This window comes from Diabrotica virgifera, chromosome 3 (genome assembly GCF_917563875.1).
Source record: "Diabrotica virgifera virgifera chromosome 3, PGI_DIABVI_V3a".
Lineage (NCBI taxonomy): Eukaryota > Metazoa > Arthropoda > Insecta > Coleoptera > Chrysomelidae > Diabrotica > Diabrotica virgifera.
Genome location: NC_065445.1, coordinates 82,196,521 through 82,223,265, shown reverse-complemented (window position 1 = coordinate 82,223,265; position 26,745 = coordinate 82,196,521). Strand labels below are relative to the sequence as shown.

Sequence of the window (26,745 nt, the reverse complement as noted above, 5' to 3'; positions counted from 1 at the left end):
CGTTTTTCAAATTTTAAATTGCTTATAACTCTAAAACGATCAACTTTAGAGAAAAATTAGAAGAGACCTTTTTTATCCAGAATGTCCCAAGAAACCTAAAAAAATTTGTCTGGACCAAAAATATATATTTTTACAATTTTATTAAAAAAAATTGTTAAAAAAATTTGAACCAGTTTTCGCGTGGGCGACTTCTTGAACCTTATTCTGGGGTGTCTCACAAATGTGATTATGCAAAAAAGCCTTATGGGAATATTTTTTCCAACGAACCCGCCGTTATCGCCTTGTCTAAAAGCATTATTAGGTCTTCGGTACAGCGAAACTAAATGCTGAAATTACAATAACCAGTAGTGGGTACTGTCTGGTACAAAAAATAAAATAATTAAGCCAATATGACATGTGTACAGATGTAACGGTGTACAATTTTTTTATTCCTTGTATCGGCATGTAAGTAAAAACTTATTAAAATTGTACACCATAACTGCTCACGTATAATAGTGGCTGAAATATTTTACATTTTGTACCAGACATGAATGACCCTAATATTGGTTATTGTAATTTCAGCATTTAATTTTGTTGTATCGAAGACCTGTTGGTGCTCTGTGAGTTACAGAAAGCGAAACCGGTCGTATGTGGTAAAATAAAGTGATTGTAAGTCTTTTCATTTATTTCATTTTACCAAACATTTTTTATTATATTTTATTTATATTTGGGATAAGTGTCACGTATGCTATCTCATGTTGTATGTACCTATGTATATCATGTATTCCTGCTTCGTGAAAAATCTTTAGTGTTTTAAAAATCAGTTTATTTGGTAACATTTTTTAAATTATGGGAAGTTTCTGGTTTTCTCGTGTGTTGCCATTAAAACCAATTTCTATTAAAACTCTAAATATGTAAATATATCGCCGCCTCCTACGAAAAGTATAACTCCGAAAAATGCCGTTAAGAATAGAACTTTCAATGAACGCTGCGAAAAATATTATTTTCGATTATATGATTGTGAAAATTATAATCCCTAATAGAGTGTTAGCGAAAACATTTATTTTTTTGAGGAGTATCGGCAAAAAACATAATTTCTGTTTGTGGGTCCACGAAAATTATACATAATTACTAAAAAGTTCTCAGTAGTAATTGCACAAGAGCTCTAAAATTCTATATTAATTTTAGAGATCGAGTGCAATTTGTTGCGATTATTTCGTGAATAAAACTGTTCAAAACTAAAATTTTATTGTAATTTATTTATGTAAGTACAAATTAGTACAATTAAACACACAGTTGTTATAAATATTTGACGGTTGAAAGTCATCACTTTTATAATTTTTAAAACATTAATTGTCATTAATGTCACTGAATGTATTTTTTCATAGCAACGAAGGGCATCTGACGTAATATACTTGACGACGGGAAATTATCAAAAATTATCGGGTATAATATCACAAGAGAGTGAGAATAAATTGAAAATAATGCGACAGTTTTTCGAAAATTTGTTGTCTGGCAATAGACACGAGAGCCCGCAGGGCTCGATTGGCTATTGCCCAATGACAACAAATTTGAGTAAAAATGAAGCATTATTTTCTTATTTATTCTTACTGTCGTGTGATATTCGTAAGATTATTTTTTAATACGTATATTATGGATATTTTCTTAAATGTGACAGTTGTCAAAACTAGGAAACTGGTTGCCATTAAACAGAAACAATCTACTTAAAAAAAATCTATCGGTAATTTTCTACAGTAGATAATTCTCAGTATAATTTTACTCTGATTGGACAGAATTAAACACGTGATCAAATATCTTACTATACGATTGGAAGTTAAAATCATCAAAAAATAATCTGTTTAATTTTTATTTCTGTAGCTTTCTATTGGTCAGAATCTCCTATGAATGAAATAATCAGAAATAATTGTTTTTGTCGGCAGAAACAGAAACAGAAAGGGAAATAATTGTTTTCGTCGGCATCTATTATGAACTAAATCTTTTCGTTATAAATGTTTTGCGAGTTATAATTTTCGCGAACACGCATATAAAAGTAAATTGTATCCCCAACACTTATCAAAGGGTTAATATTTTTACTGGAAATGTATTAGGAATCACATTAATCATAGGTACCAGCGATATAAGGTAGGTCTAATCTTTAATAATCTTGTACTGTTTCTTTTCTAGACTATTTTATATTTAGAGTCTATAATAAGTTTTTTACTGCCTTAATTCCCGACTTTTGACAAAATTTGAAAATAATCTGTGGTAACTAAATGCCAGAATTTAGAAAATATGTTTTTTTTATAAAAACGTTTATATTACATTGTTTTTTTTTCGTAAGCCGTTTGTTGTTATAGCCGGCCGTACTGCATCCATGTGAATTTTTGGAACCTACAAAAAAATACAGTTAAATCTTGTTTTTAACTTTTTAACACTTCCACAGCTGTTTCGGCAGAGTGATGTGTTTTTACTATGCGTCTACACTTTATATAGTCTTTAAATGAATAAGTAGAGGAGGAGAGGGCAAGGAGACGATGAACAAAGAAGACGAAAAGGACCCTACAATATGCAGTCACATTTCGTCTATTCGAGATGGGGGAGACTGAAACATACGTTTGGGGATGATTGATCATCTCTGAACCGAAATAAATCATAAGCTCTCTTTCATTTTCCCAGTTTATTCAGATTGTATCTACACCGTAGCAACTGTGGCTGGAATCTTTCTTAGACGAGTATACGGAATGTGCCTGCATATTGTAGAGTTCCTTTCGTCTTCTTTATTCGGCGTCTCCTTGCCTTATACATAACTGTGACCAGCAGAGATAAGGGAAGTAGCCAGAAATAATTGGTTACACAAGAGGTTTCATATTTAGGATCTGGAACTTCTCATTTCTTTAAAAGGATAATATTTTCTTGTTAAACTGTTTAAATACACTAGTTTATAGACACTCATTTGATTTTAGATAGTGGTTAGGTGATACTTCAATTTTCTTAATATCCACCTCAGTAGAGACTTAGTTTAACACAGGTGATGGCATAATTTGAGATTTCACGACGAAAGTTATTATATTCGCAAAAAATCCATCATGTGATTCACATGACTACAATTTTACTTATAATATAAAAACTTTCCGGACACCATTTTTTATTTGTGTTCTTGAATAATATGTGTAACTAAACTTCCAGATGTGGACTTTGTGGAGCATAATGGAATGTTTTCCTGCGTGAAGTGCTATAAAAGCTACAAATTTAAGGGTAACATACGAAGACATTTAAAATACGAGTGTGGAAAAGAAGCCACTTTTTCTTGTCACCTGTGCAATTTCAAGTGTAAGAGAGCTGATTATCTGAGGTTCCATTTGAACTCCAAGAAGCATGCGAATGTCTTCCATGTAAGGAAGATATATTTTGATTAATTTATTTACTACAATCTAGGAGCTATTTTTATATCTCATCCAGGGGTAGCCAAACTTCTTGATCGTTAGAGCGATTTTTCAAAATTTCACGTATTTTTGTGAGCCGCTGTTAAATATATAAATAAAAAGTCAACAGGGCCTTTCTCTAGAATTCTGCATTTTTGTTGAAGTATTACCCACTGCCATACTGGTGCTGCGTATAGTATGGTGGAGAGGATCACTTCCATAAGAATCTACCTGTCTCAGGACGTCTTACGTTTTACATGATCTTTTTTAGCGCTGCTGTTCTTTGACCAACTTTTTCGCGGCATATATTACGTGTTCACTGAAACTCTGTTTGGTGCCCAGATATTTGACTTTCTTGACAGGTAGAAAACTTGCTCTTTCCAAAGTGAAGGAGATACACTCCTCGCTCTTGCGCCCTTGAAGATTATGAGTCCCGCTTTCTAGCCCCGTCGCTAGCGTCAATTCTTTATCGTCTAGCCATATCCTAACTAGTTCAAGGACTGTCTGTGACCTATCCATTATAATCCTATTCTCGAAGTGCTCCGCTAGTATGACCAGGTCGTCTCGTGTATAAGCAATTGCCTGTATTTCCTCTCCTAGGTTTATCTCCAGTATGTCGTTATAGAGTATATTCTACAACAGTGGTCCTAGGACCACTTAGGGTCTTTAGTTCATATTATTACTCTCTGTGAAATAATCATTACAAATAATCCTTCACCAAGTTCTGCAGATATGATAATTTCTTCTACTAATCTGATAATTTGATCTGATGAGTTGTTAAATACGTTATATATGTTGAAGATTTTGCTGCTTTTCTCTACTGATTTCTTCAGGTCCGTGTGCCTTCCCTGTCTTTGTGCCTTTCCTGCTTCCATTATATCTTCCATTGTGAAGCCATTTGTTGGTGTCTCTGTAGGAATTATTTAGAAGGTTTCCTACTGTTTGCGGGAACAGAGCTTCTGCTAGTTCTCTCCTGAAATTGTCCTCTATCTCAAAGAAAGTTTTCGAACTTATATGTTGCTCCACTGTTTATGTTCGTTCGCGCAGTTTTTGATGTGTCATAGCATATCTGATGTCTCTTTTATATTTGCTGTTAGTAATTTAAAGGACATTTTGAAACACATACGGAAAGATAATATTTTTTTAAAATATAATAACACAAAAATAAATAGAACTCGGTACATATATAGAAAGCCACAAATGATCCTTTAATAAGCCACATGCGGCTCGCAGGCTCCAGTTTGGCCACCCCTGTATACTATTTTTGAAACAATATTCGTATTGTATATAAAGTATTTTTTAAAGATGTATTATATACATTTAGGTACTTCCATACACAAAGATGTTTGTTGAAAAGCAGATGTTATTTTTGACTTTTGATTAAAAGATATTTGGGCATTATGAATTAATACTCATATTATATGGCATATGAATTACATTCTATAGTATTTTTACTACAAAAACGTTATTACGTAGGTCAAAATTTTTGACGTAAGAGAACTGTCAAAACATTAGAATGTGACTTTTCATTATTGCTATGTTTATTATAAATACGGCAATAATGAAAAGTCACATTCTAATGTTTTGACAGTTGTCTTACGTCAAAAATTTTGACCTACGTAATAACGTTTTTGTAGTAAAAATACTATAACTTGACTATTGTATATGATCATGACAGCTTAGGCTGTAAGAAATAATCAGTGATGTGCAATGATTGTTTGGTAATAAATATTTTTTATTTTTAAAGATTGTATATTGATAATATGAGTACATAATGTCCTGAATCATTACAAACGCCTATACTGTTAATATCGTGCCTTTGAAATTTGTTAAATATATTGTATTGAAATGTTTCTATATTATGACCTGTATTTAATAATATTTTTCGCACTCAATTTATATTTTTGATACTTACCAAAAGTTTGAATATATGTAGATATAGTATTTGTACCAAACTATTTTTGAAGATTTATAGAGTCTAAAATCCAAATCTGAAGATTTGGAAATCTACAAGAAGTTTTGAGACAAACATTTAACGTTGAGTCGAATATTTTACATTCTGATAACTAGCACAAAATCAAAATCTAAATCAAAAAGTTTAAAATGTATGGAATGTTTGTTCAATTATAAGAAGAAATTCATAAAGATCTGTACGTTCATTTTTATTTCTAAGTTAGACTGCGAATCAAATTATATCAAATACTATCAAATTATAATAGAAAATTGAATAATCAAAAAAATACTATTGAACATTTTTCTCATTCTTCGCAAACGATGTGAGTTTTCACTGGAAGAGGATACATATGCGCCATAGGCGTTTCATCCACTGTTTTGATAATGAGTACAGCGCAAGAAATACATGAAAGCTAACATCAATTTTGAAATAGGCGCATTCCTCATTATTGAATGTTTAGAGAAGTGCATAGACCATAGAGAAGTGCATAGACCATATGTAGAAAAAATAGAAGAACAACTTGGTGACGCAAAATTTGGGTTCCGCAATAAGCTTGGAACCAGTGAAACACTATTTAGTATTCAGGTGATGCTACAGAGATGCAGATATGTCGTAGAAGTGTTTTATTGACTTTGAGAAGGTCTTAGATCGAGTCAAACATACGGAAATGATTCCTATTCTTCAGTAGGTAGGTATTGATGATAAAGACTTACGTATTGTTAAAAATATTTATTGGCATCAATGTGCAAATATCAGGTTTGGCCGGGACACTTCTGAAAATCTTCAAATACAAAAAGGAGTAAGTCAGGGCTGCATCTTGTCCCCACTAATATTTAACATCTATTCTGAGTTCGTTTTCCAGAAAGTTAATCGAATGCATAGAGAAGATTTTTAAATATTTCATAATTGTGTAAAGCTCCTTGCAATATATTCACCGGTCTATTGTACAATTTGTGGAAACAATAAAATAAACCTTTCATTTTATAATTGAACACATTTTACATTCCCAAAATTTTAACATAAAGACATAAATAGTGATCCTATGAAAAATGTGGTTCAACATTTTTGAGGTCTCTTCTATATAAATATTATGATTGTATACACATATATGTTTAGTTATTATTTATGGTTTTTATATTCTAGTTTTAATTTTGTATTATTTTTTTCGATGCACCATAGTTATTACATATTTTGAATCGTAATATACTCGTTTAGTTATTATAATAAAGTTATGTAATGAAGTTAAATTTTGATAGTATTTTAGGATAATATAATATTTTAATATGTATATTTTTGTTATGTTGATCAACTGTTTGTTGACTTTGAAATAGAGGTTACAGTGGTAATATTATTATAGTTTTAGTGTCACTTTACAAACGATACCGATATTGACGTTTTTATTACACTCAAAAACTATTATTTTGTATTAAATTAATAATTCTATACAAAAAAAGAAAATACTTAACAAGTTGATTCAATTATTTCCGTATCATCTATCTATGGCATGGCACTATACTATCCCCTCCAACATATCCCAATAATGCCATGTACCACTTGTACTTTTGATCGTCGTATAGCAACAAAATCCCTTTAAAATTAGATTTAGTTTGGTGTTGGTGATAATAAGTATAGGAGTTTCAAGTATAATGTAATGATTTGTTTATTTATTATTTTTTGTCTAAAATCCTTTTAATTTTCACTGATGATATCCAAGCCATTTTGTGTTGGTAATCTTTGCACTGCCTAGTTATTTGTTTAATGGTTAACTGTTCAATATTTCTCATTCCAGAAAAATTGTATTGACTATATATCTACAGATAATTATCACTACAATTAAGCCACGTCTGCCATCGTTTTATATCCTATTTAACGAATTCTTTGTATGACTGATAACAATTACCTTTTAATCCCGTTTTTACTGGTCCAAAGATACGAAAATCGCAAGACAATAAATCGAGACTAAAGTGTGGATGTTCTAATATCTTCCATCTCTTTCGTTGTATATTTTCGTTCAATACTTTACTCATACATATGTGCCCTATATTATTGTGTGTATTTTAAAAAGTTTCTTCTTTTTATTTTCTTATTGGATACATTAATCTTGTATCTAGGTGGAACTAACAATAGTTTTCCCAGAAGTATCGACAAATAATTAGTTTGGTTTGTCTTAGGAAATATTGTTAATAAATAAAAAACAATTTTGATTTTATCCAGTTTACCACTTTCATCTCTTATTTATATCAAAGTTTTTTTATTAATAAAAGTTAGACATATCTTTAAGTTTATTGTTAATATTACTTTTTATACCGTAGAATATTCTATTTTTATACTCATCCTAATAAAAAAATTATAAGTTATAATGCTTTTATTGATTTTTTACCTTTTAACTCTTCAAATACAGGTATGTACCTGATCATGGCTCCGTTTTTTATTTTACCTTGCCTATTCAACTTCCTTGTTTTATTTAACAATTCAACATTGTTTTAAGAAAATACTATACGTTAAATTTGGCAAGTGATTTTTTAGTTTTTAGATTTTTGTTGAATTTGAATCTAGAATTTATATTGAATAATTTTAATTTTATTTATTTAATATTCTTTATACACAATCTTTTTTTATACAAACAACTTGTATAAATTAATTAAACAATTTAGGTACATTTTTAATATCGATCTTCTACAAACTTTGGGGAAGAGTTTTGTTGTTAAAGTTTCCTCTTTACTATAATAAAATATTTTCAACAGGTAATACTTGGCATTGGCAAAAATCAAAAGTTTGGAAATACTATACTAAAATCCTAGGTGAATCCAAGGCACAATGTTTAACATGTCAAAAACAAATCGCATGCAAAGGGTCAAATACTAGTGGATTATTAAGGCATCTTAAATATATACATAAGGTTGACCCTGAATAATAAGATGGGGGTATGACCCTGAATAATAAGATGGGGGTACAAAAAATAGGGAAGTTGTATACTTGTTTTATTACATAATAATGTTCAGTTTACTTTAAAAATAAGATTTCCAAAATTTCACGCCTCAAAAACTCGACCCAAAATGCGTGACGTCACATCATTATATTTTATAATGACATTTATCGTATGTCATTGTAATAATATATACCAGTTTATATAAAACACTCAAATATTAGTCAGAAATAGCAACTATATATATCAATATATATTATAAACCTAATAAATTAATGACGAGGACTTCAAATACTATAATGATATGACGTCTTAAGGGGCCAAACTAAAGACAAAAAAATATTTTTCTTCTTTGATATAAGTATGTTTTAAATTATGTTCTGTTGTGATCTATAGCATTTTTTTCGAATTTATAATTTTATGCAAGTTCCCTATTTCAAACAAGTAAAAAGGGATGTGATTTGATATAATTGAAGAAATAATAAAAGATGGTGTATCTGTGTTATGAAATTATTAAATAAAATTTATTTAAATATTAATTAGTCATTTTGATTAACCTTTTCTGATCTCGATCGAGCACAACACGATACATCTTTTGGTTACCTGCGGGCAGCAGGACTTGACCACTAGGATATAAGACTGCTAAAATCCAATTACCAAATTAGAAATAGTCGTACTAAAATCTACCCATCAAACGTGGAGTACGACAGGGTTGTGTTTATCACCCAGTATTAAATGCTTTAAACTAAAAAATGTTTTAATCTATACTCTGAAGAAATCTCTAGGGAGGCTTTGGATGACAGGGCAAGAGGGAGTAACACTAGGCGGAAAAGTAATCAACAATATCATATACTCTGAATATACAGTCAGAAAATTTACAAGATCTCCAGATTAGTAAATTTAGTCAGTGAAACAAGTTATCAGATAGTCCTTAAAACCAAAATTTCAAAGACAAAGTGAATGGCATCTGTAAAGATCAATTTAGATCAAGGTCTGCTTTCTCTCAATGGTGAGGGGATAGAACGTGTACACCAGTGGTTCTCAACCTTTTTGAGTCATGTATCACAAAATACTTTTTATTATTTTTGGTACCACCTAACTGAAATACATATCTAATAGGTACTCTAATTAACTATAATAGTGGTGCTGATTTTGGCTCTTTTTGCGTTTCGTGTACCACCGCGAATAATGATATGTACCACCAGTGGTACATGTACCAAAAATTGAGGACCGCTGGTGTAAACCATTTTAAATACCTTGGCAGTTGAGTTGGTTAAATGTAAATTGTGACTCTAATATACTCTCTATATGTACAAGTACTGATACTTGTATTTTTGTACACGTTCGATTTTTTTTTAGCAATAATGGACAGCTTTATAAAATATTAGAAATTTTGTTTTGTCCATGATCCTGTTAAAACCATAGCTTTGAAAATCCCTATATACTTTTTATTAATAAATAAACAACATTCAATGTAATACAGTATTAATTCTGTCAAAATGTGGAAAGCTGGAAAATTAATGATCTGTTCAAACGATTTCCATAACAGCTTTAGATCTTCAAATAACAAGGTGTATTTACTCAATTTTTTTTGCACTGTCATATTGAATAATAAATGGTCGTTATTTCGAAACGACATAACAGAACTGCAATAAAAATCAGCAAAGTACTGACTTACACAAGGGCTTTCAAACGAGGTATTATTTGCTATATGATCCCTTTTAATAGTTATTTTCCTAACAAGTGCAGAAAATCATACTTTTCCGCACGCGACTGCAGTCGAACGACGCGAAGCGGGAGTTCGGCAAGCAGTCGAGTGCGGAAAAGAGACTTTCTGCAAGCGTTAGGAACAATATTTTTTCTACGAGTCTTTAAAAAATGACCAAATCTTAATCAATTAATTTAATTAATATGAAAATACATACACAAATTAATTCTTTGACAAGGTGGTCAAAACCAAAGTTTCAGCATAATTGGTTAGCATGACGACGATCTTGGTTTCCATGACGACGATTCAAAACCACTGTTATTGTCTACTGATTTGACTTTCGAATATTATGTCAAAATTATTTTATTTCATCGAATTCTCTCGTTAATTTCATTAAAACATGAACACAATAAGATATATTTGAAATAAATTAGTAAATAATATCTAAATATTAGTTTGTTGCATGTATTATAATTACTTTAGGACCATATTAACATATCTAAATTAACACGCGTGCGGAAAAGTAAAACGCGTGCGGAAAAGTAATACGCGCGCGGAAAAGTAAAACTTTCTAAACTAAAATGCGTGCGCGAAAGTAGACATTTTTGCACGCTCGTAGAAAAAATTATTTTAAAACTGATTCTGGTCGACCAGTTACGCCACCATAACTAACAATTACGCCACATGGTAAATATTACTAAAAATTCAGTTCTCAAAAATATATTAATCTATGTTCTTTGTTTCGGAGAATAATGTTGAAAGGATGAACTTAAAAAATACATTCAGTAGCTTGTTAACTTCTACATAACGTAAGTATTGGTATTATTGGATATTCATGATTCATAATGTTATTACCTTTTTAGGTCCCAAGAAATACAACTGTCAAAATTGTCCAGACAAATATTATTTGCGTAAGTCCTCCTTGGTAAGACATCAACGCTTCGAATGTCAGAAGGAAAAACAATTTTACTGCCAATTTTGTAATAAAAGCTATATTCATAAACATCATCTCTTGGCGCATCATTTTAAGTGTGCTATGAAACATGGAAAGCTTAATTTTAATACTTAAGTCCACATTGCTACAGTGTCAGCTTTAGCAGTTTTAGCAAATTTTAGTTTAAAAATAAACTATACCGAGTGCCAAGAAAAAATTGAAACACCTATGTATATAGCTTATTATTCTAACACCTTTAACATGCCGTCCGGCATGGTCTTTATCAGTGTCTGGCTCAAAAAACAGGTTTTAGAAGATACCCTATGCGGCAAAATAAACAGTACTGAAATTCGTATGCCTCAAATTTGTATGTGTCATGTACCGAAATGCTACCATGTGTGCAAAGTCAGGGCCGCCTCTACCATGTGTGCAAAGTGTGTATCGCACACATTATTTTTAAACAAAAATAAATTCAAAAAACAAATAGTAATGAGTTAGATATTTCTATAAACTCTAATATTCCAAACGATCTAAACAAAAATGCCAGAAAATGTTATTTATTACATGAACTGCCCTTTTGCAGCTGTAGTCATAAAGTAGTTCCGGGAATGCTTTTTAATTCAAAGTGGCTGGCGGTTTTCGGACTTTAAGGATATTTTTATCTACGTGGTCCATATGCGAATTTTTCAAATTCTGAACATTTTTGATTTGTTAAGAGAGTTCTTCTTCTTCAGATGCCATCTCCGCTACGGAGGTTGGCAATCATCATAGCTATTTTAATTTTTGAGGCAGTAGCTCTAAATAGTTGTTTTGAGCTACATCCAAACCATTCTCTCAGGTTCTTCACCCATGAAATTCGTCTTCTTCCGATGCCTCTTCTGTCATCTATCTTTCCTTGCATTATGAGTCGAAGGATGCCATACTTAAGAGAGTACGACACGACAATAGGATACTTTCCGAGAATTTAGATAAGTGCTTGTTACGTTGCTCCCATTGAGTAATAAAAAACTTTTTTATTACTCGATGGTTGCTCTGTTATAATGTTGTTCCTTTATTCTTATGTATGGATATAGATGGGTTATAGTTCAGTCTAAGTTGAGAATTTAATGATTTTAGACATGCTTTTGAATAACGATTTTGTTTGTAATAGATGTATATATAATAGTGTGCCCGTGTCTTTTGCACACTACTGTATTTCAAATAGACCTGGAACCCGCGTGCCAAAAAAAAGTCCATTAATAGCAAGCTGAAAATTTGTTAATAGCTTAACGGTGTCTAGTCGTGCAAACTTTGATGTACGGGAACACTGGAACAGAGGAGGTTTTAATTGTGGAACAGTTTAAAACTTTGGAACGTCAGATTACGATTACTAAAACGTCCCATGTATTTTGTCGGACAGAACATTCAATTGATTTGTTACCCTTTCATTAAACTCTCATGCAAAAATCAGACTGCTATTACTAACCAACAAGATGCCTGTCATTTGACATGTTCTTCCAATGAGTTTCACTCATTCAATTGCCCAGTTGGTCATAGACACCAGTCTGATTTTTGCATTAGAGTTTAATGAAATGGTGACGAATCAATTGGAAGTTATGTCCGACAAAATACATGGAACGTTTTCGTAGTCTGACGTTCAAAATTTTTAACCTGTTCCACAATTAAAACTTCCGCTGTTCCAGTGTTCCCATACATCAAAGTTTGTCCGACTAGACACAGGTATAAAAGTAACGTCAAATCTCCTCCGTCGTGTATCTCCTGCACATTTCGTTAAATACTAGTACCTATGTTGAAACGATTAAAGTGTTAAAAGAGGGGCGGCAAATATTAAGTTGCACACGGGCGGCCAACACCTTAGTCGCGGCCCTGCTCTGAGTGGTTTTTGAACGTCGTTATAACGTATGTGAATGTCGTGTTAATGTTAGGTGCTTCAGGAGGGTTCTTAGTTCTGCAGAAATAATTTTTAACGGGGAGTGCTATTTTTGGTCATACGCAAAAGGTCGCGAAAGCGGTCCAAGCTTAAAATTAACAATGGTTTCAGCAGGACGGGCAACCCATCACACTGCCAGGGAGTCTCTTCGAATACTACGCGATCATTTTGGGAGATCGTCACTCACCAGACCTAACGCCACCTGATGCGTACGCGTACATATCGGGAATGCTGTAGGAGGCGAAAAGGTCCACTGTCTGCCATTTTGGAATTGTGGACTAGAATTAAAGATTTTTTCGTGCCAGACGGCATCTTTAACATCTGTTTTATTGGGAACGTCGTAGTGGGTAAAGTTTGTAAGACCATATTATGAAATACATATGTAAATATATAAGTAATCATAAACCTTTCAATATTCATTTCAATACTGTTTATTTGCCGCATATCGTATTTAGGTATGGGATAACATGAGTGTCCACTACTTTCTGAATGCCGTATTCGGCGTTATACCTTACGCATATTAACCATCCGTCCATGCTCTTCAAACCAACGATTTGCGATGGCTGGAGTACTATCTACTGAATATGTCTCTTGAAGCCAGAAGTTGTAATCAGCCATCTTGTCGCTCTATGGCCCCTCTGTGACGTACAGAAACTCTCGTTCGGTGTCCGAAATCTTGCTGAATCCACACGAGTTCACACTGCAGTATACTGGTAATGATCTGTTGGTCCTCCTAGAAACCTTTTCATCGATAGACCGACTTCACGCAACTCGACAATTCGACCCGTCAGAAAATTACTTAGCTGGAACACCCGGCAAATTCTACGCACTCTAGACATCTTGAGCAATAAAAAGGACCTCTCAATCATCTACATGAAATTTAAAATTTAACTGACATCTTAAATTCATCAAAATCGAATCCTTCTTTATCAATAAGCAATTCACGCAGCCAGTCCCCGCCAAAACTTAACAGAAAAACCTGTAAATTTTATTACCTATTGTTCATGGCAAGATAAGTCAGTTAAAAAATTAATGAATTGTAATAAACATAGGTAGGTGTCACCTTTTTTGTCACTCATTATAAATACTATTCGCTCACCGGAGTAGCAATTGACAAGTGACGTTTAAGAATATTTTGTATAGTATATTTAATAAATAATAAAATATTATCGATTAAGGTGGATCTACACAGTGACTCACAGCTTAAATGATGCAATCCCTACTCAATAAAACTAGCTCGTGTCAGTGGCTCAATATTTATTAGAAAAAAATTACATACTAAAATTAAATAACTATAGGTCTTTTAAAATAGCATGAGCTATTTTCTGGGTTTTATAACTTAAATAACAATAAATATTTAATTATTTTATGTATCATTTTGATGTCACAGTTAAAATGTTGCACGTTTTAAAAGAAGAAAATTAATAAAGAAAACAAACTTAACGCATTGAAAAATGATTGCTAATATTTTGTAGGTCCTCCTTTATTATCAATTACAGCCTGTAGTCGTCTAGGCATGGATTCCACTAACTTTCTAGTGTACTCTGGGGAAATTGTGTCCCAAGCTTCAGTAATTTTGATTTTTAATTCATTTCGATTTGATATTGGGGCACTATTTACTTTATTTTTTAATCTCAAACACAAATTCTCAATAACATTTAAATCTGGCGACTTGGCTGGTGTTTTAATGACATTTCGGCAATTATAAAACAACCAAGTACGAACCAGATATGACGTGTGTTTTGGATCGTTGTGCTGATAAAACCGGTAATTGTTATTGATACCTAATTTTTGAGCACTAGCGGCGAGATGCTGCCTTAGTATATCCAAATACATGTATTGGTTCATATTCCCTTCAATAAAATGCATGTTAACTCCTGCAGACGACATACACCCCCACATCATCACTTCACCTCCACCGTGCTTTACCGTAGCTTTCATATTTTTTAATTTTAGTTCTTCATTCGGCCTTCTCCACACCGATATTTTTCCATCGGATCCAAACAAGTTTATTTTGGTTTCATCGGCAAATATTACTGAATTCCAAAAGTTCAAATCTTTATTAACATGCTCCCTGGCGAACACTAATCTAATACGCCTATTTCTTTGACTAATAAAAGGTTTATTTCTAGCAGTTCGGCCGTGCAGATTATTTTTTCGTAATATTCGTCTAATTGTTTCGGGGTTACATCTTTTTCCAAACTGCCTTTCCACCTCATCTCGCAATTTTTATTGCACTTTTTTTAGGATTATTTGCTATTTCTCTGAGAATCCATCTTGAAGGATCAGCTGGCAAGGCGCTAGCCTTGATTTATTTTTAACTCTATTTTCATTTCGATAACGTTCAATAATGTGCTGAACTGTTGATGAACATTTATTTCTCATTTTGGATATTTTTCTTTGACTATATCCATTTCTGTGGTGAGTAATAATTAAATTTCTTTCATTTATCGTAGTTCGGCGGCCCATTTTTAAATAATTTTGTTATAATTTGACAATTAAATACTTTGAAATGTCAAATATCAAATTAAACAGAAATAACTGCACTATGAATTTAATCTAACGCCTACTTCACAAATTTCAAATTGATTAGTTGTGTAATGCTTTATCGTATGGCTGCATCATTTTAGCTGTGACATTAACAGAAGTGTCTTGTGAAGACAGAGAAATCAACTTAACCACCCATATACACGTGGTATAGTCATATGATGCTTTGAGGTATATCTTTAAATTTCACCCATCGCCAGGGTTTAATATATAACACGCCAATGTAAGACTTTTGGTCGGCGTTTTAAGGGTTTTAACCCATGTATTTTTGGTGGCTTAGCATGTAGAGCTTACTTAGAACACTGATGATGCTCTCTTTAGAGCGAAAACGTTCTGTTTTTAATGTAGCCCTTTATTGGGGTTTTAAATAAATATACCTTTTACACAGAAGATTTTCTTCAATTTTTGTAATTAATGGTATACACAGCCAGTTACAGGAAATTTTTCCTTATGTATTTTTCTTCTTCAGTCTGTTTGTATCCACCCCTGGACAAAGGCGTCCCCATGAGTTCTCCATTCTTCTCTGTTTTGTACTATTTGGTCTCAGTTTCTCCCCATTTTTGCTTTGATGTCGTCTAGCCATCGTTTTTGTGGTCTTCCTCTGCTGCGACTGTATGCTCGCGTGGTCTCCAATGTACAATGTTTCTCGTCCACCTTTTAATGTTTTGTCGTGCCACGTGTCCTACCCAGTTCAATTTCATTTGCGCAATTCTTCCAATTACATCTTCCACCCTCGTCCTCCTTCGCACGTCCTTATTTCGTGTTCCCTCGGAGATACTCCTAACATAGCTCGTTTGATTGCCCTCTGTGTCGTTCTCAATTGTGATATCTTGATTTGTCATCACTTTTGTCTTACTTAAGTTCATTTTTAAGCCGACTTTTTCAGATTCTTGTTTAAGCATGTCGATGTTAAGCTCTTTTAGCATGTCGATGCATAAATACTAACAAATAGTTTTTTATTAAACTTTTAATAAGCTCAAAGGAAAAAAAAGGAAAAGAAACTGAATGAAAGATGATTTTGTGTCTTTAGGGTAGAAGCCTTAGAAGAACAATAAGCAGGGCCTTGTCTTCGGGTGAGCGAATAAATTTTATATTCTAAAAAGGGTAGTTCCCTAGGTTAAGGGTAGTTCCCTATATAGTTAAAAACTCTAACATGAAGTAAAAACCGCTTCTATGTAATTGGTATATATATTAAAAATTTTAAAAATCCCAATGGATTGAAAAAATGTGTCCAATTCAGAACGTTTTCGGACCTATCAGTCCATCATCAGTGAATTCAAACACTTGCTAAATAGCCCCAGAACCTATAATTTCAATCATTGTTTGGTTCTGGGGCTATTTAGTATTTTAATTCACTGATGATGGACTGATATGTCCGAAAACGTTCTGAATTGGACACATTTTACAATCCATTAGGATTTTTAAAATTTTTGATAAATATACCAATTACATAGAAGTGGTTTTTACTTCATGTCGGAGTTTTTAAATTTTATATTGATATTAGCAATATTTGTTATATATTAGCTTCCTACCTTTTTTACTTTGCTTTAATTTATTACTCATGCAAAAAACAATTTGTGATATATTTTATCTTGTTATTAAAATCTTTTTTTAAAATCAGGTTGTTTAATTTAACATGTACTAATTATCTGTATTTGCTATCACATTTATAATATTTTAATACAGGTGTGGTAAAGTTTTGCTCACTCCAATGCACCCATTACTCCCTATCCGCTTTATATTAACATTTTCCTCAGATTTTAGATATATGCAATTTGCCTTGGATATAAACGGAAGATATATGTGTCCTAGTTGTCCATCCTCTTACAAACAAAAAGGCCACTTGGTCCGGCATATAAAGTACGAATGTGGAGTGGAGCCACAGTTTCAGTGTCACCTCTGCTACAAAAGGTTCAAACACAGAAGTAACCTCAAGTCTCACTATGCGATGTTGCATAAAGAATTTGCTGGAAATATTCTTCAAGTATATGCGAAACCTACTAAATCGAAAGGAAGTACATACGAGAGACTCCCGATGCCACTAAAGAATGAATTTAATCAATAAGTTATTGTATACTTTTGTTGAATTTTTAGTATAAGTTAATAGTCCTTGGGCCCACCATTAAAAGAAGATATTACCTCCCTCATGAGACTTTTTTTATTTAGTTATTCATGTCAAGTCGGAACATTTTTCTATTTCCGAAAACTTTTGGGAGGGGATCGTTTCATAAATATAGAGGTTTCTAATCTTTGGTGCGTCCGACAACACTGGAGTAAAGTTTGTTTAGCAGTAAATGGTTGACTTCAATTAGTGCGGTCATAAATTGTATTAAATTTATCTGACTTGGCCCATTGTTAAGACCGGTCCGGAGCGATAAGAAACCGAGGTAGACAGAGTTGGTCTTTTGACAATTAACACTGACTAGACCAGCGATACTCAACCTTTTCTTTCCTGGGCCACATAGTAGCTATTGCCACAGCTTGCGGGCCGCAATCAAGATGAAGTAGTATACAGGGTGTTTCATTAGGAAACGGAAATACTTGAACGTTGAATACAGTTAAATGAGGCGGTTCTAGACATACTAAATTTATTGCTCCACCGACTTTATAACCGAGTTACAGGGTGTTTTACCGATTTTGCCCATTTCTTTCTGCAGGTGCATAGTAGCTATTGCCACAGCTTGCGGGCCGCAATCAAGATGAAGTAGTATACAGGGTGTTTCATTAGGAAACGGAAATACTTGAACGTTGAATACAGTTAAATGAGGCGGTTCTAGACATACTAAATTTATTGCTCCACCGACTTTATAACCGAGTTACAGGGTGTTTTACCGATTTTGCCCATTTCTTTCTGGACCCATAACTTTAGAACCACCTTGTATATTTTTTTGATATTTGGTACACATTGTCACATTTGGAACCCAAACTACCCTACTAGTTTTGGTACTAATCACAAGAAAAATCCAGGTCCGGATTAAACAAAATTATAAATCCATTGTGACATCCTGTATATTGAAATTTTCAAAACCCGTTTGCACATTTGAAAATAGCTTTAATGGTGCTTCCATTTTTTGTGCAGACAATTCAATGACTTTAATTTTGAAATTATGTCGAAATTTTTAAAAACTCGAACTTTCAAAACAAATATTTCGATGTAATTTCAAAATTAATGTTATTAAATTATCTTCGCAAAATTGAAGCGAGCAATTAAACTTAGTTGTTTGTGCTCTTTTCAAATGTGCAGACGAATTTTGAAAATATTAACATACAGGGTTTTGTTTCAAGGTCACAATTATTTAAAAAATTTTTTTGTTAATTGGGACCTGAATTTTTCTTGTGATTACTAAATGGGTCGTTGCAATGTAATAAATAAGTATTGATTATTTTTAAAATGAGTATTTATTTGTTCATTAACTTTAATAATTTATTATTAAACGTTTATAATACCTTGCTTTTTAATCAGGCTTCTTAAAAATTTCACTATAATTTGAAATTAAAGTCATTAAATTGTCTTCCTCACGCCCAAGCACGCCTCAAACACATCGGCACACTATCAAATAATTTGAAAAACACGTGAAATTTGACAAATAATTTGATCACAGGGCCCTTTAGTTAGCCTTCGGGCCGCATAAAAAACGCTAGAGGGCCGCATGCGGCCCGCGGGCCCCAGGTTGAGTATCACTGGACTAGACGGTACTCCTTTAATAAAGTAAAGCATCCACAAAATAATTACGACGACAAAAACAAAAAAACGGATGTAAAATATATATTGCTTGGCCTTATATACCCGAAATTAATGTTTTCAAATGAGTTTTAAAATAAATTAAATCTATCTTAATTGCTAAGATTATAGAAAAACAAACATTCAAACATACACTCTAGGCTAAAATTAACCGACCACCTTAAAAATGGATAATTTTTGATGTCTTATATCTCCTTAACCTGTTGTCCGGATTAAGTGATTTTTTAAATATGTTATAGCCTTATTCCTTGACAATATCGTTATTATAATATTGTTGCTAAATAGGTAAATTTTCATTGTATACCGGGTGTACGAATCAAACTGTGCTTTTTTTTTTAAAAGTTTGCATCACCCTGTAGAATATTCTATGTAGCATCTGTAGAATACTGAAATTAAAACCTAACTATAGCCTCATGCTTTCTCAACATTTTGTTGTTTGATTGATTCGCTTATGTTGGATAATAAAAAAGTTAGGTGCCTTAACAACTAGACATGTTTTTTTATCAATACAGGGTGTTTTTAAAAAATTTTGGCAAAGTTTAAGGGGTAATTCTGCATGAAAAAATAACGACAGTTTGCTTTAGAAACTTATGTCCGCAAATGCTTCGTTTCCGAGATAGGAGGTGTTGAAATTTTTCTGACAAACTGACGATTTATTTAATACTTTAAAACCGGTTAAAACATTCACATGAAATTTAGTGGGTCTTAATACGTAGTTATTGCACTTTTTTTGGCATACAATTAAGCATTCAATATTCACCATTGGCGCGCATACGGGTAATATGATGGCTTATATACTTATATTACCCGTATGCGCGCCAATGGTGAATATTAAACTCTTAATTGTATGTCAAAATATAAGCAATAACTATGTCATAAAACCCACCAAATTGCATTTGTATATCTCAACCGGTTTTAAAGCAATGAATAAATCGTCAGTTTGTCAGAAAAAATTCAACACCCCCTATCTCGGAAACGAAGCATTTGCGGACATAAGTTTGTAAAGCAAACTGTCATTATTTTTTCATGCAGAATTACCCCTTAAACTTTGCCAAAATTTTTTAAAAACACCCCTGTTTACCCCGTATTGATAAAAAAAACATGTCTAGTTGTTGAGGCACCTAACTTTTTTATTATCCAATATAAGCGAATCAATCAAACAACAAAATGTTGAGAAAGCATGAGGCTATGGTTAAGTTTTAATTTCACTATTCTACATATGCTAGAATATTCCACAGGGTGATGCAAACTTAGGAAAAAACACAGTTTGATTCGTATACCCGGTATACAATGAAAATTTACCTGTTTCGTAACAATCTTATTATAACGATATTTTCAAGGAACAAGGCTATAACATATTAAAAAATCACTTAAATCGGACAACAGGCTTAGGAGATATAAGACATGAAAAATGACCCATTTTTAAGGTGGCCGGTTAATTTTGGCCCAGAGTGTATTTCAATTTTACCTGAAACCGGGTCTTTTATACTATTGAAGTACTAGTGCAAGTATTGACCATTGAAGTCAAACATTTACTGCTAAACAAACTTTACCCTTAAAACATTGTCGGACAATATTTTGAGTAAATTGTAAGTATTTTTATCAAACAATCCTGAAAAAAATATAATTATTTATGACTTCATAGTGCCCCCCCCCCATAGGAAGGGGCACACGCATCATAAAGTGTCATAAAATGTATACTCTTACAGCTGATCTTTGCAGGATTGCTTAATAAAAATACTTACAATTTACTGGTAATAGTGTCCGACAAATTTTTAAGGGTACAGTTGTCGGGCGCACCAAAGTTTAAAAACCTCTGTATTTACGAAACGTCCCCTCCCGGAAATGTTCCAAAATAGAAAAGTTGTCCAATTCGACATAAATAACTGAATAAAAAAGTCTCATGATAGAAGTAATAATTTTTTTAGATGGTAGGCCCAAGGACCATAATTTTTGAACAGTTGTAATGATAAATACTATTAACTTTGTTTTATATTATTTTTTGTTAAACTTAAGGTAATTATATCAATAAGAGGATATTTTACGCATTTTTCGTCATGGCAGTTACGTTTTAACATATCATATAATATGTTCGTTTTTGTCAGTTAAAGCAATAAAAGTATAATTTCGAGCAAATTTTGTTTTAAGTTGTCTAAATAATAAGTTTCTAAATAATAGTAACTGCAAAAAATAATTTGACACTTGTTGTTGACCAGTCATTTCCTTCAGGTGCCACATTTATGTCCAGTTGCACCAACAAATAAACGATTGATTTGGATTGCCCGTTTATTTTAAAATATAATTGTCAGAAAACTGTCACATTAAAACATAATTTTTAATGATTCTCCCAAAAAATATCAACTTTTAACCTTTTTCGAAAGAAAAGAAAAGTGTTCTGTTATTATATTTGATGGTAAAAAATTTAATATTTTTCGGGAGAATCGTTAAAATTTCTGTTTTTAATTAACAGTTTTTTGACAATTATTATATTTTAAAATAGACGGGCAATCCAAATAAAAAAATCACTCGTTTATTTGTTGGTGCAACTGGACATTAGTTTTTAATTATCAAAATTAATGTGTCAAAGTAAAGAAGTAAAATAAATCAAATAAGGAATATAAGAAATCAACTAGGATCCAAAACAAAATACTACGGGAATTAATAGAGATCAAGCGTCCTAATACCTCTCTTCAAAAAAGGAGACAAATCGGACGAGGAGAATTATAGAGGAGTTAATTTATTAAACACAACATTAAAATAAATAACTAGAGCAGTGAGAGTTCATAGACATGGATAGTATACTCATAGCTGTAACAAAAAATGCATTTTTCTATGGATGCTATACAATGTGCAACTTCTCTCACTACTTACATACATTCAAAACGAACAATTTCTCAGGCTGTGAGAAAAGTCGGCCATTGCAGTGAAAAATATTTTTACTCACAATCGGTTAGTAATTTATGGATTTCTAACCTTTGAAGTAATCAGGAAGCGACTTATTACTTACTTTACTTTCCCAGCTAGCCGGGAAAGACTTTCCCGGCTAGCATCTGTCACTTTTCTACCTGCAAATGTCAACAGGAATTATTCCTTCAGTAGCTCTCTCTGCAGCTACCCGCAGTTCTGGTGGCGTACATTCAAATTCACTATCAGACATTTTTGTAAAATAAACACAATTTGATTATACATATACATATTATGTACAATTAATGGCGTCGTGTATCGCCTAAATGTCAGATTCAACAAACTTGTTTTGTTACCTAGCAACGATCTCACAGGTTACTTAAAATAATTCATCTTATCACATAATGAAAATGGATACAGATATTTGACACGAAATTATTATTGGTAGATTGTGAGTATTAGAAATCCATAAACTACTAACCGATTGTGAGTAAAATAGTATACAAACCTCGCGGGAACTCATTCTAGCCTCGCGTCTGTAGTTTACCTCGGTGCTTCGCACCTCGGTAAACTACCTTGCCGCTCGGCTGAAATAGAGTACTTTCCCGCTAGGTATGTAATATACTATTTCTCACGGGTTACATACGTAGAATCGCGGTTTCCATGGTAACATGCTCAATACAAACACAATATGTTTGTCAAATAAAATGTGTCAAATTAAAACTTACCAGGAATTCCCTTTCAAAACTGTTCAAATATAACAGTTAACTATAATTTTGAATAAATGAAAGTATATAAATATTAAGAATATTAAATACCTACATATTATGTGTATAATATGTATTTTATTTCAATTTTGGCATATAATCTACATAAAAGCACCTAAATTATTTAATTTTGAAATTAGAACTCTTGACAAAACGCATCCATAGAAAATGTACAGTGTACAACACGTGAGAAAACGACATATTTCTCCCTTGCTTGATTTGCGGCACTCGCCTCGTACCTCGGCTTGTGCCAACAAACTTCTGCGCTCGTGAGAAATATGTCTTTTTTCTCTCTTGTTGTACAATATACTATTTTCTATACTTCTGACCCTCCTATAGAATTTTTTGAACTTTGTGGCCCCCCATTAAAAAAGTTTACCCACCACTGAACTAGAGTGATGGCAAACAGATTGAATGAAATTATAATATTAGTAGAAGAACAACAAGGTTTTAGGTTGGGAAGATCATGCACCGACGCATATATATTTATAATGAGGTAAGTTCAAGAGAAATCATGAAAATACAACAAACTGGTATATTTATGTTTCGTGAACCTTAAGAAGGAATTTGGTATAGTCAAATAAAAGGACGTTATCCATTTATTGTGCGCAGGAGAGGTGCCTCTAGGAATAATTAAAACGATCGAAAATATCTACCAGAACACAATACACATAAAAGTAGAAGAAGAACTAGCTGGCCCAATTGAAGTTGACAATTCCCTAGAGGTAGGGGTCGACAAGACAAGAATTCTTGTCTTGATAACAACTTCTTATCTTGTCTTGAGAAAAAATTAAGAAATTTAAAAAAATCATGTCTTGACGTTTTCTTGACATCTTATATCTTGTCTTGGCTCAAGATATTTCAAGATCTTGAAATTTTTTGATTACCGGGTCGGGTGATTCCACGGCGACCTTTTTATTGCGTTGCGTGCTAACACGGCCTTCACAGCCACTGGGGGGAGTCCCTGATCTGCATTTGTTTCCTGACGAACCCAAAATTGATGTGTAGTTGCATGCTTACAATAAGCATTTTGTATGTTTCGCAAATATTCTAAGCTTAGCTGTCCAGGATTTCATAAAAATTGCTGAGCCAAATCGAAACAGTTTAGACATCTAAAAGGATTTTGATTATTTGGAGGATGCGATCGAAGTAGAAAATGCTATAAATGATTTTAACTCTCCTGTTAGTAAAATTAAATTAAAATTAAAGACTGTAAAAAAAATCAAAAACTCAGGGCAAATGCAACTTAAACTTAACAGTGCTTGCGAGGCCATAAATTGTAAGATGACTATGCCAGAACTAGATGTGCCTACAAGATGGCATTTAACTTTCGAGATGCTAAAATGGGGCTTAAGTGTAAAAAATGCTTAAAACTATATTTTGTGACAACAACCAATATCTAAATAATTGAAAAATGTCAGATAAAGAATGGTTCTGATCAGTAAATTTTGCCAGTATCTGAGAAGGTTTAAAACACTTTCTTCAATTCTCGAACGGGAAAAATATTGCACACTCCCATTGGTGGTAATTAGAGTAAATTTACTTTTGAACAAACTGGAAATATGGGCTCATGAACTTAATAATAAAATTGATAGAGACCCTACTGACGAGCAATTAATTTACTGCATTCAAGCTGCGAGAGATAAAATACAGAAACTAACAAAACTAATTAGATATACTGTGTTGTTGTTATTTTGAATTCTCGCCATAAAGTAGAGGCATTTTCCTCTTCCTCTTGGGAAAGCTTCTATAATCAGAGGCAGTACAAAAATTTGAACACATATTTAAAGCTAATTACTTTAATAAATCCCAGACCCAGAATGATCTATAGAATCCAATACCCGAGCCAGTACTTAGTCTGAAAAAAGAAGATAACGAATTTGATTTAGATATTACTTACCTATTTAAGAAAGCTGATAAGATAATTTACAATCTTGGAAGTATGACATTGAAAAATACTTAAATGAGCATAGGTCAGAAGATTCTGAGAATGTACATACATACATACTTGATTTTTTTTTTTTTTTTTGATTGGTGGAGAAGACACGAAAACATCTACCCGTCATTATCGAAAATTGCCAAGGACTTTCTTAGAATGCAGACAACATCTGTACCTGCGGAAAGTCTATTTTCAAGAGCAACTTTAACAATAACAAAGCCAAGAAATCAGCTAGGCGTTGACTCCATAAGAGATGTTATCTGCCTTAATTCATGGCTTATCAATTCCGATTTAAAAATGTGCTAAGTTTGTTATTTAAAATAAAATCTAGTTTTATTATTAGGTAGTCAAGATATTTCAAGATTTCTTGTTTTCTTGACAAGAAATCTTGGTATTGACATAAAATTTCTTGTCTTGCCTTGTTATCTAAAATTACTTATTGTCTTGATCTTGTCTTGAAATCAAGACCTTGTCTTGAAATTTTCAAAAAGTTGGCGACCCCTCCCTAGAGGTTCCCTATTGTTCAACCTGATCATGGATGAAATAATAAAAAAAGTAAGAACTAAAATAGAATACCAAATGAGAGAAAAACAACTTAATCACCTGCAAATCTCTCACAGTTAAGATGATTTACAAGTATGCTGCACCAATAAATGCTGAATCAATATGCTAGTAGGCTGCACTAATATGATATAACCTCCAGAAAATGTAACATTTTAATTTCCCCAAAAAAGACACAATGCATGGTTATAACAGCTAAGATGTAAATTAGAGCTGGAGGATCAGATATTAGAACAAGTGATGTAGTGTAAATATTTAGGCTGGCAGCGGAAAGCTCGAAACAGAAGTCGAAGATCAATTGAATAGAGCAAACAGAGCTGCAGGTTGCCTGAATGAAACAATATGGAAAAATAAAAATATCGGAAAAGAAATGAAAGGCAGAATTTACAAAACAGTCATCAGATCAATAATGACATACGCGACAGAAACACGATCTGGCACAGAGAGGACAAAAAGAATGCTAAAAACACCAGAGATGGCAACTCTTCGAAAAATCGATGGTAAGACACTATAGGACAGAGCTAAAAGTACATTGCTGGGATGGAATATATATTGCTGGGATCGAATATATATTGCTGGGATCGAATCTTATGATTGTGTATATTAAATAAAAATCCTTCGAAAAATCGATGGTAAGACTCTGTGTGACAGAGCTAGAAGTGCAGATATACGACGGAGGTGCAAGGTACCAGGTGCAAACATTAATGACTGGGGAAGAAACAGAAGAGTAGAATGAAACGACTACATAAGCCGAGTTGTACCAAATAGAGTAGTAAGGACGGAGAGAGACGGTTCCCCAATAGGAAGAAGATCAGAGAGGAGACCACGAAAACGATGGAACGACAACTTACTGGAGGCACATTGAAAAACAGACAGTTTTTACAAACTGACAGGTTTACAGACAAAGAAAAATAGAAGATAACAGTTTATTTTTTTCTATAAATTGTCGTCCATGCCTCAGATTCATCTGTGGTAGTAGCAATTGATAGTACATACTGTTATGTGTTGATGTCTATCTGTGTTCTATTCGCAAAATTCATTTCCGACAGAGGGCGCTCAAAATCTCAAAGATGGACGATAACTAAAGGAAAACAATCAATTTGTCATTTGATTTCGCAGCTGTTAAACGTTGAATATAAATCATTTAGACGCGTTTTTTGCCAAAGTCACCACTAAGTTTTACTAAGACATCTCTGGGTTAAAGACGACTCAAAATTATGTTTTCTCTGTATGTATTCATTAAAATTTGATGCTAACTACTGATTTGTTTTTACCTTTTTTTCATTAACTAGAAACTATCAATAATTCAAATACTTGCATCTGCGACAATCATAATCTAATGTAAGAAATTCTTACAATGCTTTCATAAAGCTATCGATATATTTGCTCAATTTCTTTATAAAGAAAAATTTTAAAATTAAAGTCGCCATTA

At 32.7% G+C, this 26,745-nt stretch overlaps 1 protein-coding gene across 26 annotated transcripts in view; it reads left to right on the top strand.

Moving 5' to 3' along the window:
- Positions 1 to 26,745, top strand: part of LOC114336038 (longitudinals lacking protein, isoforms H/M/V) — a 630,205-nt gene that overhangs the window by 377,222 nt on the left and 226,238 nt on the right. Inside the window, exon 5 of one of the 26 annotated variants that reach the window (XM_050646573.1) lies at positions 17,158 to 17,813. The exons of 23 other annotated variants lie outside the window; for them this stretch is intronic. In XM_050646573.1, the coding sequence (XP_050502530.1) occupies positions 17,158 to 17,465 (308 nt within the window). In that variant the 3' untranslated portion in view covers positions 17,466 to 17,813. Of the gene's footprint in view, positions 1 to 3,165; positions 7,537 to 8,099; positions 8,281 to 17,157; positions 17,814 to 26,745 lie in introns of those variants that run through there. 2 more of the 26 variants (XM_050646613.1, XM_050646592.1) reach the window with 2 other exon arrangements.